This window comes from Musa acuminata, chromosome BXJ2-11 (genome assembly GCF_036884655.1).
Source record: "Musa acuminata AAA Group cultivar baxijiao chromosome BXJ2-11, Cavendish_Baxijiao_AAA, whole genome shotgun sequence".
In the NCBI taxonomy this organism is placed as follows: Eukaryota; Viridiplantae; Streptophyta; class Magnoliopsida; order Zingiberales; family Musaceae; genus Musa; species Musa acuminata.
Genome location: NC_088348.1, coordinates 5,273,785 through 5,290,991, shown reverse-complemented (window position 1 = coordinate 5,290,991; position 17,207 = coordinate 5,273,785). Strand labels below are relative to the sequence as shown.

General features: G+C 51.6%; 1 protein-coding gene across 1 annotated transcript; it reads right to left on the bottom strand.

Moving 5' to 3' along the window:
- Positions 1-2,165: 2,165 nt before the first annotated feature.
- LOC135627830 (protein NRT1/ PTR FAMILY 5.2-like) lies at positions 2,166-17,180 on the bottom strand. The gene is made up of 7 exons (XM_065134175.1): positions 17,049-17,180; positions 16,828-16,924; positions 15,849-16,741; positions 15,536-15,753; positions 13,384-13,952; positions 12,934-13,309; positions 2,166-2,780 (listed from the first exon to the last, which is right to left on the bottom strand). The coding sequence occupies exons 3-7, from the start codon at positions 15,964-15,966 to the stop codon at positions 2,319-2,321; spliced, it is 1,743 nt and encodes a 580-aa protein (XP_064990247.1). The 5' UTR covers positions 15,967-16,741; positions 16,828-16,924; positions 17,049-17,180; the 3' UTR covers positions 2,166-2,318.
- Between the last annotated feature and the right edge of the window lie 27 nt (positions 17,181-17,207).

Here is a 17,207-nt window from a genome sequence, read left to right as displayed (position 1 = left end):
CAATATTGATGAAGTATATTTCAAATCATTCTTATATCGTGAAAGAACAACTAATAGAATTGGATGAAAATTTGATATACGAGAAATAGACTATATAAATTCTTGATGGAAAGGAGAAAAAATTTTATAATAAGAAGATTGCTTTAGTCGAAGTATATCATGCAATGGAGGAAGTAACTTAAGAAAGAGAAGAAGAGATGCAAGAGAAATATCCAGAGCTATCATAGTAAGAAATTTTGAGGATAAAATTTTTATTATGAGGGGGAGGATTATTGTGCTTGAGTTTCACAATTATTAAATTACAACTACTATGTCAATAGAAGTACAAATAATATGTATATATTACTCTAGTAATATGATTTGTGATATCTATGTTTCATTAATATGATAAATGATATGCTTATGTTTTTTATTTTTAAAATTGAAGTGCATGCTTTCCAAAATATGCTATTCACAATGTTCAATGAAATTTTAGTTAAATATGCAAAAACATCAATACCTACTTTAAGCATATTTTATAGCAAGAAAGCATGGTCCTTCAACACAATAAGATAAAATGTGTTAATAAACTTGAATATAAGGTTAAGATATGATAATAAGTATGTATATAGTTACTAGAAATGACGGTTGAATTTTAATCGATCTTAAGTAAATTTCATTGCTTCAATGAGTTTGACCATCGTTAAAGTAAAGAAGTTTAAGTTTTAAAAATTATATACACGAAGGATAATAAGCTACTTAAGCATGAATGAAATAACACAAAATTAAATAAAAATATAAATCAAAGATTAGTGTTATACTAAAAATATTATAAGTGATATTAAGGGATTAGTTAGATCAAAAATATCATTTTTATTAAACCAAATTAGAATCAATTAAAGCTATTGCAACTTTATAATTATATTAATTAAAAATTTTCAAATAAGATCTAGTGGGACTGAATCCTAGATATCAAGGTAATCATCTTTATCTTATTTTGGTCGCATCTTCTTTACTAACCTGATAGCCCATGACTCTTTCTCTTCTTCAATCATTCTATTAGCCTTTCTCATGAAAGCTAGAAAACCTAAGCTCTAATGAATGTTTGAGTAAGAAAATTTTAACTTTTTCCTTGTTACACCTAGAATTTTGATCTTATATATTATATATTAATCTTTTCAACTACTTTTAAGTAACCTAGATATCGAATTAATATTTAATTTTTAGATATATATTGTATTGTTCGCTTATAATTCTAAAGTTTATGGTATGATGAGATTGGTACATAGAGCTATGAGTATCCTAATATAAGATGCTTATAATCTTTTATTTTTTGAGAAGAAATTCTATTCAAGCTCAATTAACCCTTTATGGATATTATTAGGTTATGTCCTTTAAATATATTATTTTTCTTAAGATTCCGTAACATTTATATAAGAGTTGCTCAGGCCCGCATTGATCGATAAACCTAGCTCTGGTCGATGATCCCTTATTTCAAATTGAGAGGGTGGACAAGGAAAAACAAAATGCTTGTCATATCCTTCGTTCCTAAAGGGAATCTTCCTTTTGAAAGTGAAGAAGCCCCAATAAAATTCTTTATTCCTTTTCATTTTCATTTTTGTGGATTCTTCGAGATCTATGGTACAATTGATATAGAATATGGTGAACCCCCATCCAATAGTAAAGATTCTTTTGTAATCACATTATCAAAGCCTACTTATGTTATTTTGTAATCATAGTTCTGGCTAGTCAGATAATCGATTACTACTCTTGGAGAATTGAAGAAGTGATGCTTCGATGACAATTATACATGAATTAAATGACTTTGATGGGTTTGAGAATAAGGAACTGCTGATTGACAATCACTCTAATCGAGTACTAGCTTTGAAGTCATAAGTACTTCAGTAGAATATCTTAAAACAAGATTTGAAGCAGGAGAAAGGAAACTGAGTACCCCCTGTGCATCAAGATATAAAGCTTAATAAAATAGAATAGGTTTTGATAGTAAATTAAGAGAATAGTTTAACCTTTAAATTATTTTATTTTAAGCTATATATATATATATATATATATATATATATATATATATATATATATATATATATAGTTTTATATGTTTCTTAATTTTTTATAAAATTTTATGATATTTAATATTACATACAAATTTGTTTTTATTGATAGAAGTATAAAAACTAAAAAATATATTTTATTTTAATCATATATATAGGATATGGGTGAAGTAGGATGTTTCCACGTGTCCATAGATTAATCTTCCTATTCATTCCTGCTTTGTGTACACGAACGACGGTAGCCGACTCTTGACATGCACGGTGGAGTCTTCATGCTGCACGATGCTCCTCCGTCGATGCCTCCACCTGTTGTTCGTACACCTCGGCCTTGTACACGTACATCCTACTGACGTAGACGAAGAAGACGAAGTTGATGAAACCGAGGACTCCCAGCAATGCATAGTAGTAATCCAGATGCGATGAATTGAGGTTGTTCGAGATCCATCCCTCCCTGCCATTCCTCTTGGTAATGTCAGAGACGGCCATGAGCAGAAGACTGCTGAGAATGTTGCCGACGCCATAGGTGGCAAACGAGTAGGAAGTGCCCAAACTCTTCATGCTCTCAGGCGCTTGGCTGTAGAAGAACTCCACCATCCCCACCACCATGAAACAATCGGCTACTCCCATGAGAACGAACTGAGGAATCAGTCCGAAGATGGTCAGCCGAACGTCGTCTCTGGCCGCCCGTAGTCGTCTGCTCTCGGTGAGAGACGCGACCAGCATGGTGATTGTGTAGGTTCGAGACGGTGTCGCCTCTTCCCGAAGCTGTGGCGGAGCTGCCTCCCGACCCGACCTGCCGAACCGACCTCCCGACCCGAACCACCGAGCTCGGCCGTCGGGAGACCTCGAAGAGCCTACCTGCCCGATTGACCACCACCTTCCGGGCCCGGACCAAGCCGCGACGACCTCGAGGTCACGGCTGAACAGTTACTTACCGTAACATTTTGGCGCTAGAAGGAGGGCCCCGGAATGTCGACTGGTCAACAAACCCGCCTAGGCGGCCCCTCAGTTGCGAGGACGCACCCGATCGGGTCCCCGGAAGATCATCCCCCGCGGGAGGAGCTCCGAGGGGGAGGTCTCGCTGCGACTTCGGAGCAATACTGGCGCCTGTTCAATGACCCGGGCTTGTCGCCGCCCGACGCCACTATCGTCCCCCCACCAATTTCCCCCGAGGCCTTCCACGACCTTGCCCACCAGGTGAGGACACTGGCGGGCGTGGTGCAAGCCATTGTTCCGCTCATCCCCCAGCCGGCGCCCTCGCAAACGAACCAGCCCCTGCATCAACGGGAGCCCGCCCCTCGGGAGCACGCACCTCCCCCCGGGCCTCCGTCACCTCGAAACCAAGCGACCCGGCTCGGCGACCGGGACACCGTGGGCACGTCGAGCCACCCCGAGCCCGAGTGGCCACCCGCAGACTCGACCCGCACCTTGCAGGCGCAGCTGCATCTTTTCAATCGACGTTTGAACGAGGTACAACAAGAAGTTCGCAGGTCGAAAGGGGAGCCCGGGACGGACGGATACCAGGGATCCCCGTTCGCGCCCGAAATACAAGATCAGGCCATCCCGCCGCACTTTCGGCTTCCATCCCTAGACACCTACAACGGCGACACCGATCCCGCGGATCACGTAGCCGCGTTTCGCGCCCAAATGGCGTTGTACGGAACTTCTGACGCCCTGATGTGCAGGGCGTTCCCGACGACTTTGAGGGGACCGGCCCGCGCATGGTACGGTAGCCTCAAGGCAGGAACCATTTCTTCCTTCGACCAGCTCGCCCGGGACTTTGAGCTCAACTTCCTCGCCTACGCCCGCCCGAAGCCATCCGCGGCGCTACTCCTCGGACTCAACCAAGGGGAAGATGAGTCCCTTTCCCACTTCTTGGACCGTTTCACGACGCAGATCCGAGGGCTCTCGGACGCTCATCCTTCCCTGTTGATGCAGGCATTCATGATAGGCTTACGGCCCTCCAGGTTCTTCTGGTCCCTGGTAGAGCGACCCCCCACAACTGTGCCAGAGATGCTTCAACGGGCGAGCCAATTCGTCGCGGCAGAAACGTGGATGGCCGGGAGACCCAGGGAGCACAGGGGGACCAAATCAGAGCCGCCTCGACAGCAACAGCCACCAACATTCCGGCGCAGGTCGGACAGATCTGACCTAACGGCTCCGAGGCCCCCCCTACCAGCTTTGAATGCATCTCAAACAGACATATTCCTTCATATAAGGGGAAAAGGTTTGCTCAAAGAACCCTACCCGATGAGCGATCCCCTGGCGCTGGCAGATCAATCGAAATACTGCCGCTTCCACCGGCAACGCGGGCACGACACTGAACAATGCCGGGAGTTGAAAAGACAGATCGAGGAACTCATCCGCAGGGGGCACCTTGGTCAGTATCTCCACCCGGACAAAGAATCCTCTCCCCGCCCGGAAGGGCCCGTCGAGCGACGTATCGACGTGATATCCGGCGGCCCCGCATCCGGTGGAGACTCCATGGCCCGCAAGAAGGCATACGCCCGAGCCACCTCAGCAGAGGCTCCCGGACACGCCCCCGGACCCAGTGTCACCTTCCCGGCCAGGGCGTATGAACAGGCCGAACACGATGATGCACTCGTGATCTCGGCCAGGATCGCCAACGCGCAGGTACAAAGGATCATGGTCGACACCGGAAGCTCGGCCGATATACTATACCTCGACGCCTACTTGAAGCTTGGCCTACCCAGAGATGGCATGAAGCCGGTGTCCTCGGCGCTCACCGGCTTCACCGGTGACTCAGTCTCACCGCTGGGGGCGGTTACTTTGCCCCTGACCCTGGGAGTTCCGCCAAAGTCAAAAACAACGATGACCACCTTCCTGGTCATCGACCTCCCCGCCGCTTACAACGCCATCCTCGGTCGGCCGACACTCAACAAAGTTAGAGCTGTCGTCTCGACCTACTATCAGACTGTGAAGTTCCCGACCTCGGCAGGAACTGGCGAAACTGCGGGAAGCCCTCGAGAATCCCGGCGCTGTTACTTGACCGCCGTCTCGCTACCTAAGAGGCCCAGAGTCGAACCACCATTGATGGACCCCCGAGAGGTGCAGAGGTCGGCCCCCCATGTCGAGCCGAAGGGAATCACGGTCGCTGTGTCGCTGCAAGGACGCCCGGAACGGGCGATTAGGGTCGGGTCAGAGCTGCCCAAGCACGAACGGGAACGACTCGTCGGCCTCCTGCAAGAAAACACTGATGTCTTCGCTTGGTCCCCCTCTGACATGACAGGCCTCGACCCAGAGGTCGCCCTACATCGCCTCAGCATCTCCTCCGACGCACGTCCGGTACAACAAAAGCTGAGGCGGCAGGCCCCTGAACGACAGACGGCCATACGGGAAGAAGTAAGTCGCCTCTTGAAGGCAGGCTTCATAAAAGAAGCCGGAAACCCGCAATGGCTGTCCAATGTAGTTCTTGTCAAGAAGGCAAATGGAAGCTGGAGGATGTGCGTTGACTACACAAGCCTTAATAAGGCATGCCCAAAGGACTGCTATCCTCTACCAAGGGTCGACCAGCTGGTTGACGCCACGGCAGGCTACGCCCGCCTGTCATTTATGGACGCCTTCTCAGGCTATAACCAGATCGGGATGGCACCCGAAGATCAAGAACACACGGCCTTCATTACCGATCAGGGGGTCTACTACTACAAGGTCATGCCCTTCGGGCTGAAAAATGCCGGCGCGACATACCAAAGGGCAGCGAACAAGATATTCGCCCGCCAGATCGGTCGAAACATGGAGGTGTACGTCGATGACATGATTGTAAAAAGCCAAGAAACCGGGACTCATTTGGCTGATTTGGCCGAAGCCTTCGCTACACTCCGCCAGGTTGGCATGCGCCTCAACCCCGCGAAATGCGCCTTCGGCGTCACATCAGGAAAATTCCTCGGATTCATCGTGCATGAAAGAGGGATCGATGCCGACCCAGAGAAACTCCGGGCAATCATCAACATACAATCGCCCCGGACTACCAAGGACCTGCAGCGCCTCAACGGGAAACTCGTCGCCATGTCCCGATTCCTCGCCCGCTCAGGGGATCGCTGTTTCCCCTTCTTCAAAGCACTGCAGAACCCGAAAGGCTTCCAATGGACGACGGAATGCGAGGAAGCCCTCCAGCAAGTGAAAAAACACCTGGCCAACCTCCCTCGGCTCACCTCAGTCTCTCCTGGCGAGAAACTGAGCATCTACTTGGCTGCCTCCCTGCACGCAGTGAGCTCCGTCCTGGTCAAAGAAAGCTCAAATGGCCAACTCCCGGTCTACTACATGAGCCACGTCCTCAACGGCCCGGAGGAGCGATACCCCCCGATCGAGAAGCTGGCGCTCGCCCTTGTGCTATCCGCCCGGAAATTACGCCCCTATTTCCAAGCCCACCCCGTGGAGGTAGTTACGGACCAACCACTTCGGCTGGTCCTATCTAAGTTTGATGTGGCAGGACGGCTCCTCAAATGGGCAGTAGAGCTCGGCGAACATGACATTCGGTATGTACCCAGGACGGCCATCAAAGCCCAGTCTGTGGCCGACTTCATCGCGGAGCTGACCCAAGGGGAGAGCGGGAGCCTCGAACGACCCCCCGAGGCCTGGCTCTTGCACGTCGACGGGTCAGCCAACTCAAAGGGTGCGGGCGCAGGGCTGGTGCTCCGAGCCCCCGACGGACGGTCATTCGAGCGTTCCCTCCGCTTTGGGTTCTGTGCCTCTAACAACGAAGCAGAGTACGAGGCACTCCTTGCGGGACTCAGGTTGGCCCTCGAGATGCAGGTAGACTCCCTCCATGTCCATACAGACTCCCGGCTAGTGGCCGAGCAACTCAGCGGAGGATATGAGGCTCGCGACCCGACCATGGCAAGATACCTGGCGCAGGTAAGGAACTTAACTGCGAAGTTCCTGCACTTTACATTATCTAATGTCCCAAGGGTGGAGAACGAGCGCGCTGACGCACTAGCTAAGCTAGCCTCAAAACCTGCCCCCGGTGTCGGGCCGGAAGTCGAGGAGCTACTTGCCCGCGCCTTCGAGATCGCGGTCACGGCCACCAGCAGCGCGTCCTCTTGGGTACAAGAACTACTGCGCTACAAACGGGACGGAACTCTCCCACCCGACAAGGCGGCGGCCCGGCGCCTGCTCCGCACGCACGCGTGGTATATTGAGGCGGGCGGGCGGCTTTATAAACGCTCCTTCTCATACCCCCTCCTACGATGCTTGGAGCCCGACGAGGCGCAAATCGTCCTGGCAGAGATACACGAGGGCACCTGCGGAGAACACATCGGCGGGCGGATCTTAGCGCATAAAACTCTCCGCCAAGGCTATTACTGGCCGACCATGTGTCGGGACGCAAGAGTACACGTACAGCGGTGTATCCCATGCCAAGAGCACGCCCGCACTCCTCGACTCCCCGCAGTCCCGCTGGCCCCCATTGACTGCGCTTGGCCGTTTGCGCAATGGGGCTTAGACATCCTCGGGCCCTTTCCCTTAGCCGCAGGACAACGGAGATTTCTTATCGTCGGCGTGGATTACTTCACAAAGTGGGTCGAGGCCGAGCCACTGGCAACAATTACAGCACAGCAAGTAGAGAAGTTCGTATGGAAAAACCTGATTACCCGGTTCGGCCTGCCCGAAGCCATCATCACGGATAATGGGCCCCAGTTCTCCAGTCAGAGGTTTCGGGAGTTCTGCGCAAAACATGGAGTCCGCCTGAAGTACAGTTCGGTCGCTCACCCCCAGACGAACGGGCTGGCAGAAGTGACCAACCGATCCATCCTGGACGGGCTCAAAAGGAGAGTGTCCGCAGCTCGGACAAACTGGACGGACGAGCTCCCGAGCGTGCTCTGGGCGCTGCGCACCACTCCAAAAACAGCAACGGGAGAATCCCCGTACAGCCTCACGTTCGGAACCGAAGCTGTACTTCCCCCCGAAGTAGCCATTACTACCTTCCGCACGAAGGGCTACGACGAGGGAGCCTCGGAGGAAGGACTCCGAACCGCCCTCGACTTGCTGGAAGAGCGACGCGCCGACGCACATATAAGAGCCCTCTCCTACAAAAGGGCGATCGCAAGGGTTTACAACCGAAAAGTACGACCTCGACCCATCAGATTGGGCGATCTGGTCCTGCGACGGACCGAGGTCAGTGACCCGACCCGACAAAGAGGCAAGTTGGCCCCCAGTTGGGAAGGCCCCTATCGGGTGACCGAAGTCATCGGAACCGGAGCGTTCCGGCTCGCCACAATGGGAGGTCAGTCCCTGCCAAGGACCTGGAATGCACAAAATCTCAAAAAGTTCTTTTCATAAAAACTCGGCCAGTCCCGAAGCACAGATCATTAAAAGGAGATCATATTCATTCAAAAACAAAGGAGGGTGTTACAAAGAAAAAAAGCAAAAAAGATGTGATACGAGGGACGTTAATCCTCAGCGGCGTCCGGGTTGTCGTCAAAAGGAACATCGGCGGGCATGTCGACGCCCAGATCTTCGGGGAGGGAACAGAAGGGATCCCCCGTCACCTCCGAGTCGGGATAGAGTGCCTTAAAGCGGGCAAGGGCAACTCGGTACCCGTACTCGTACGAGACCCGCCCGGTCCGAACGAGGCCTAGCTGAAAACCCGACGAAGCTTTGTAATCCTCGATCAACCCCTAGTCCTTTTCTGGCCTTTGGCGAATCTCGGCCTCCAGAGCCTCGGAGGCCCTCGACGCCTCGGCCCGTGCCTCCTCGAGACGCCGAACCAGCTCAACGGAGTCGGACCTCGCCGAACGAGACTCCGCCATCGCCGCCTTCAGGCGAGCCTGCGACTCCGTGTTGCGCTCCTCGGACGCCTCCAGCAGCGTCTGCAACTCCGCAAGCCGCTCGAAGGACGCCCGAAGCTCAGAGCTAAGCCGAGCCACCTCCGCCTCCGAATTCAAGGCACGCTGCTCGACCGCAGCCATCGCCTCGGGGCCGGCCCCGGCTCGGGCCATATCCACCTGCCGACGAAGCTCGACATTGCGGCTGCTCAGAACGGCGATAACTTGCCCCGCGTCTCGAACACGGTCCATCAGGGCGGCGGCATAATGGTTGCCCTGAGAGTTAGAGCAAGTCCTTGTTAGAGTTAGAGCCAAGCCCGTCCCCGGACAGGTAAACCCAGGAGCAAAATGACGCTTACCCATAACAGGGACTTGGCTGATTTGCTAAGCAGGACGTCGGAAGACAGGGAGTACAGGTCCCGGGCCATATCAGGATGAAGCCCGCCTCGGATGAACCGGCCCGCGATATCCCCGTCGGCCCATACCCGGGCGCCCCGGGTAAGACCGTCCCACCGAGCTACCAGAGGGTCGGTGACCGCGCCGCGGGGGAGAGCACCCACCTCTCGCACCAAGTACGGCTCATCCTCCCTCAGCGGAAGGCAGAGAAGCTCGCGGACGGAAGGTTGGTGAGGCGCCTCGATCGCCGCACTCCCACTCGGTCCGACCCCGACCTCTCCGGAGCTTCCTGTGGCACCCTCAACCGCCGGCGGCACCACGACCCCCGCTGCCTGGGCTACGACTGCCTCAAGACCCTCCCCTGGGGATGCCCGCGCCCTCTTCCGAGGCTTGCGCGCCTCGACGTCCACAGGAGCTTCCCTCGTGCCCCCCGTGGTGACGGAAGGCGAACGGCCCGGCACGGCAGAACTCTTTCCCCCACGAAAGGCCTCAAGACGCACCATATCTGCCGAGAAGGATCGGGATGACTGTCAGTCAAACGACAACATGCAAAGAAAAGGAAAGGAAACCCCCCAGTGGAACCGCTCCTCGGAGCGTACCTAAAGAGGCCGGGCTAAGACCCGCCTCCACTAACCACTGCTCAGACATGCTCCGGATAGCCTGGGAGGACGGAAGGATTTCTCTGAGCCGCCGAAGCCCCAGGCGCTCGTCATCATCCAAAACCAGGGTGGTGTTGTCTACCGCACGCGCCCCCCAGCGGACGCCGAACCCCCAGTCTCCCGAACGACTAACAAAAAAGAAGCGCTCTTTCCACCCCTTGTTACTGGAAGGGGCCCCGCTTACTCTGAAACCCGATCGAGCAGACAGGTAATAACCCCCCGACCCCTTGCAAAGACGAAAGCAGGAGAGGAAGAGGGAACGGGTCGGGAGTATGTTGGCGTAATGACACTCGCCCAGAAACACCACCAAATAGCGCCACGAGTTCGGCGCCACTTGAGACGGGGAGATACGCCACCAGGAGAGGCAGGAGGCTATGACAGGGTGCAGAGGGAGGCGGAGCCCGGCCTCAAAAGCGTCAAGGGTGAGGGCAAAGCCCCCAGGAATTGGGTCATACGCACGTTGGCCCGGCTCGGGGGCTTGAAGGACAAACTCCCCCGGGATACCATAGCGATCCCGGAGAAGAAGCAGCGTTGACTCGCCCACGATGGAGTCGTGGTCGTGGGGCCACATCAAAGCCTCAAGGGCCTTGGACGCCTTCCTGTCCGACGACGACGTTGGGCTCGACGGAGCCGCCGTCCCCCCGGCCTTCGACGAAGAAGAAGAGGAAGAGGAAGAGGAGGACGCCATTCTTACCGACCTACGGAAAAGGAAGGAGGAACGGTGGGCACGGACAAGGCGATCAAATACGAGGCAACACGGCACACTCGGAGAAAAAGATCTTCCTTCAGCAGCCAGCCTCACGCCACTTATAAGGAGACCGCATCCCGCCAGAAGGCGGTGACCCTTCCTCTTCTGAAGCCCGTAGCAGAAGAGGAAGACGTCACCTCACCATAAATACAGCCGGACATGGCGAAGGGCTACGGCGCGGCACGGGCACCAAGGAGATCATCATGCCTCGGGGACGGTAATCGAGACAGGCTTAAGTACATTAATCACGCTTAGCCATAATCATGTCGAGCTCGGAACCCGGCGGGCGCCGAAAGGAGAAGGCCCCTTGACCTTCCCCAAAAAAAACTCCTGCGCAGCTAGCCCGGCAGGGCCTTCCCCCTCGGTCGCGTAATGCCCGAGGCGCTCCTGAGCAGCTAGCCCGGCAGGGCCTTCCTCCTCGGTCGCGTAATGCCCGAGGCGCTCCAGCACAGCTAGCCCGGCAGGGCCTTCCTCCTCGGTCGCGTAATGCCCGAGGCACTCCTGCGCAGCTAGCCCGGCAGGGCCTTCCCCCTCGGTCGCGTAATGCCCGAGGCGCCCCTGCGCAGCTAGCCCGGCAGGGCCTTCCCCCTCGGTCGCGTAATGCCCGAGGCGCTCCAGCACAGCTAGCCCGGCAGGGCCTTCCTCCTCGGTCGCGTAATGCCCGAGGCACTCCTGCGCAGCTAGCCCGGCAGGGCCTTCCCCCTCGGTCGCGTAATGCCCGAGGCGCCCCTGCGCAGCTAGCCCGGCAGGGCCTTCCCCCTCGGTCGCGTAATGCCCGAGGCGCTCCTGAGCAGCTAGCCCGGCAGGGCCTTCCCCCTCGGTCGCGTAATGCCCGAGGCGCTCCAGCACAGCTAGCCCGGCAGGGCCTTCCTCCTCGGTCGCGTAATGCCCGAGGCACTCCTGCGCAGCTAGCCCGGCAGGGCCTTCCCCCTCGGTCGCGTAATGCCCGAGGCGCCCCTGCGCAGCTAGCCCGGCAGGGCCTTCCCCCTCGGTCGCGTAATGCCCGAGGCGCTCCTGAGCAGCTAGCCCGGCAGGGCCTTCCCCCTCGGTCGCGTAATGCCCGAGGCGCTCCAGCACAGCTAGCCCGGCAGGGCCTTCCTCCTCGGTCGCGTAATGCCCGAGGCGCTCCAGCACAGCTAGCCCGGCAGGGCCTTCCTCCTCGGTCGCGTAATGCCCGAGGCACTCCTGCGCAGCTAGCCCGGCAGGGCCTTCCCCCTCGGTCGCGTAATGCCCGAGGCGCCCCTGCGCAGCTAGCCCGGCAGGGCCTTCCCCCTCGGTCGCGTAATGCCCGAGGCGCTCCTGAGCAGCTAGCCCGGCAGGGCCTTCCCCCTCGGTCGCGTAATGCCCGAGGCGCTCCAGCACAGCTAGCCCGGCAGGGCCTTCCTCCTCGGTCGCGTAATGCCCGAGGCGCTCCTACGCAGCTAGCCCGGCAGGGCCTTCCCCCTCGGTCGCGTAGTGACCGAGACCCACCAGTACAGTCGGCACACCCAAAAACCCCATCGAGGTAAAACAAGCGGGACCGCCCGCCGCCTGAGACCGCCTCGACACCAAGAGACGCAGCCATGCCTCAAGCTCCCTTCCCCCGTCCCGATCGACGCATGGCTCCTTTTCGGGGGGGGGAATATGATAGGGAAAATACTGGTCGGGCGATGCGCCGTGACGACAGCCCCTTGGAAGAGCAATAACGCTGACTAGACCCGCCCTGACGACTCCCGCTGTTGGACAACGACCTCCGACTCCGCACGGTGGACGCACTACCCAAGGAAGGAAGCTTCAATGCCGAACTGATGGGAGCACGTCAACCGAGGCTCGCCCATACCCTGCGGCAGCTCGGTCCTCCACGCAGCCCCAGTGGCCATGTCAGATGTCACGCGGGGCACTGTCCTGCCCCTGCAAGCAGCCACATCAGGTAACATCAAACTCATCTATAAATACCCCTGAGCCCTAAGCAAAAGGAGGAGGAACTCACTCAGACACAAAACACTCAGAGGCTCTTCTTCTACCTCATCCACAATCCCCTCCGCATCCTCCTCTAACTTGATCGTCGGAGGGGTCGGGCCGAGCTCCCGGCCCGACCTATGTGTAGGTTCGAGACGGTGTCGCCTCTTCCCGAAGCTATGGCGGAGCTGCCTCCCGACCCGACCTGCCGAACCGACCTCCCGACCCGAACCACCGAGCTCGGCCGCCGGGAGACCTCGAAGAGCCTACCTGCCCGATTGACCACCACCTTCCGGGCCCGGACCAAGCCGCGACGACCTCGAGGTCACGGCTGAACAGTTACTTACCGTAACAGTGATGATGTGGAGGAGGAAGCCCGTTCCGATTCGCTGAAGCAGAGTTATTCCTCTGGGGTTGTTGGTCCAACTCCTCATGATCTTGACGAAGTAGCGGTCGTAGACGACGACGGATACGAGCATGGAGACGGTCACGAACGACACGAGGGTGGCAGGAGGGATTTGGAGATGGTGACGACCTACATTGATTCGGCGGTCCAGGGTGGTGCCCTGCTTCACGAACAGAGTGTTCACCTGGGTGACTACGGTGGATGGAAAGAAGCACGCGACCCAAATCGGGATCATTCGCAGCATCTGTTTGGTTTCCTCGACTTCGGTGACAGTGGTCAGCATCCATGGTGTCGACGTTGAGCCAACTCTCACCGCTGCTTTGTTGAGAAGCCTGCATGCGTGACATACACCGAGAATGAACGCGGATCAGATAGGATAACAGACACTGCATGCGTGCCTACTAACCTCAAGGAATCCGAAGGAAGGATCCTAAACTGTCCCTTCCTCATGTACTCCTCGGGATCCAGTTCATGGAGCTCTGCTGCACTCTTGGGGAGGGGGAGATTCCATTTTCTGATGGCGGCCACGATGACTCTTGCCATCCTGGTGAGCGGGCTGCCCTGAGGATCCTTATGCCGGTAGAAACGAGTGCCGGACAAGAAGATGGAGACGGAGAGGAGGAGGGCGACGGTGGGGATTCCATATCCCAAGGGCCAGCCCACGTTGTCCTGGATGAACACCAAGACGACGCCTGCGAAGAGGGTTCCGAGGAAGGAGCTGAAGAACCACCAGTTGAAGAAGGAGATCTTGTGAGCCCTCTCCCGGGGGTCGAATTCATCGAACTGGTCGGCGCCGATGGTGGAGATGTTGGGCTTGGTTCCTCCAGATCCAAATGCGACCACGTAGAGTGCACCGAGGAAGACACCCACCTGCAGCACCGAGGCCGGCGAACATTTGGGAGCGCCGCCCTGGTGAGTGCAAGGAGGCGGTCTTAACGATGGCAAGGAGACGGCCAACCTTAGCAGGCACATTCCCTGTCGCAGAGAAAGGGCAAAAGGAGATCAGAAGCCGCCGCTTATGGAGCGGCGGATGGAGAGTCGTGCGGTCGTCTCTATCTAACGGAATAACTGCTACAATAACTGTTCAATTAATCTTTTGCCTCGCCACGGTTTCAGTTATAGGAATGGGATCGGATGGTTATTTTTTTATTAATTTTTTTAAATATAAAAAATTATAAATTTATTTTTAAATAATAAAAATTAATTTATAAGTATGGTTTCAACCAAAAATAGAATTGACGGCTTTAATTTTCCAAACCTAGGAATTAAAATCAAACCGGATTCAATTTGGAACCAATTAATCATCAGGTAAATTTTGATTTTAATTATGGCTCGATTCGGTTTAGGTTTCAGTTTGGTTCTGGTTTGAATCGAACCATAGTTATATTTATTTTTACCTCATTCATGCATAAATTATAAAAATTTGATCCTGATTTGTTAATTTTAATGAACTTGAATTACTGATTAAAAAAATACTTACTTAAGTTAATAATAATATGTTTATCATATCCTTATAAATCAATCTTAATTTTAAGATATTTTGGATATATAATTAAATTAGGATATTCCACAAATATATTGATATATTGAAACTTATAATTAATTTTCTAATGCATTATATATATATATATATATATATATAGTGTGTGTGTGTGTGTGTGTGTATTATATTTCTTATTTGTAAATTCGTCTTTGTTAAAGATTATTAAGATTATACCTAATTTCACTAATTATTAAATCTAATATCCAGTGGCTCTCAAAATAAAATACACAATGATGTCATATTGAAAATTATTTTAGAAAGTTAGTGGGTTTCAATTAGTCATATAAAACATACAGTCGAAGAGAAGAAAAGAGAAACAAAATAACTAAGAATTTTTATTCATCACAATCACTAGTAAAATTATAAATCTTAAATCTCTTAACTCGATCTCTCAATTTGTAAGACCATTGGCCTATATATGAAGATTATAGATAATTTAAAGGACTTCTAACCTCACTAAGGCTTTTAAGACTAATCTTTTCTTTGAGAGAAAATAGAAATTGCTACCGATTAAAGGCTCTTAAAACTAATCTTTTCTTTAAGATAAAATAGAAATTGCTATCAATTAAACGAGCAATCAATCAGCCATACAAAAAAGAGAGAACCCGATAAGCCAACATGATGTGAATAGAGTTAGAATCAGTAATAGTTTTGAAATTAATCAACTGAAAAATATAATTAAATAAGTCAAACAGTTATATATTTAACGTTTAAGATTATGTGCTTAATTTAATGGTACAAAGAGAGATAAAAAGAACTTATTTCAATAGAAATTATAAATATAAATATAAATATTTTAAACTTAATTAAGCATATGATTTTTTTATGGATATAAATGATGATGAAAATTTCATATAACTGATCCAAATAATTAGGATTTAAAGTTTTATTATTATTATATATATATATATATATTTTATATATATATATATATAATGTTAGTCACCTTAGAGCAGCAGCAGCAGGCAAAGCAATCATATAGATGATACAGGTGTGCGAACATATGCATGCATACCAGGAAATAGATGGCCGAGGAGAGGACGAAGGTCCAGTATCGTCCGAGGTGTGCGTCCGCGACATAAGCGCCCAGAACGGGCATCAAGTATCCAGTTCCCACCCAGTACGTGACATTGTTGGCGGCGGTCACGGTGCCTTGGTGCAGATTCCTGGTGAGGTACAGCACCAGGTTGGATGATATCACCTGGTACGCCATCCTCTCCACAGCGTCGTACACTGCGTGTATACGTACATCACATCAGTGACTACGATCGAGTAGGTAAGGGAAAGGAAGCCCTCGACGACGATGGAGATCAAATCAGACTTCTTACCGACGATGAAGTAGCAAGCAAACCATCCACCTCTCTGAGACCTCGACACAGGGTTGCCTTTGAGATCCACCGAGCCATCACGGGCGTAGTCCTGTGCCAGCTTCGATGAGCTCTCCATTTCTGTGTGCCCAAAGGTTAATAGTCGCCGACCTCATACAGAGATGGATAGATAGATAGACCTCATCTTTTAGCAGTCACATCATATATTGGGACGCCATCGATTGCATTCCCTCCCCACTTCGTTCCTCTATATATTTACAAGTACAACGTTGAGAACAAAGAAAAATTACGAAGGTGCCTTTGATCTCAGTCGTTCATTAGCTTTGAACAGAGATCCACTTCATTGTGGTGCAGAAAAGTCAACTTAAAAGGAGTATTTCTCATAAAAAAAAAAATCTAAAAATAAAGATTTTCTTTAAGAATTCATCGTAAATAATTTGAGATGTGTTGTTGGGGCCGCGCGCGTAGTGGGAGCAAAAGGAGTGACTTTTTAGAAGAGAATAATTGTCTGTGTACCTTTGCAGCAGCCAATCGGCATCTCCAGCAGCGACCGATTGACGTGACCGCTCTTTACTCGATTCCTTGGCAGAAAGGGAGGCCTTTTAAAAAATGGGAGAGACAAACGACGCCTCCTCCACTACTCCAGTGGGCGGCTGCTAAGTGGAGGAGTGCGCTCTCTGTCCCTTCATCGTCGGACGGTGCTATCTTACGATGACAGGCGTTCAACCACTGGCCAAACATACATTCTTCACCGAGGAGGAGATGCTGCCTCCACTGCTAGCATCAGTGACAGGCAATGATACCATAGGGAAAAGCAGCTGTCATGAGCATGGCTCCACCAGACAACCGCTGTCCATCTCATATATTTGATACCATACGGTTGATTAATTAGGCTAATTAAATTAGATACAGAAGATATTAGAGCCACTTTGAGATTTCAATAATAGGAAATGAAGAGATGTAAAAAAGCAGTCTTTACCTGTGAGAACTCCTTCGCCTTCTCTGATTCAAGAGATGAGATAAATCTTCTGCAACCTGTTTATGTCTTCTGATTCAAGAGATAAATCTTCTGCAACCTGCTTATGTCTTTACTAGTGAACTTCACGAATCCATATTCTATTTGATGAATTGCGACGATAGAGCAATGACAACACAGATAACATGAAATTTCTCAAGTTTAAATGGGATAGAAACACAAACCTGGGAGAGAAGATGTTATTGGGGTAATAGAGTTCATTGCAGAATTTGAGTCTCATTGAAACCAGCAGAAGGAAGCAGTGAGATTCACCCGAATGAAAAATGGACCAGTGAACGTGAGATAAACCAAAGGATTGACGAAGACGAAGAGGGATCATCAAA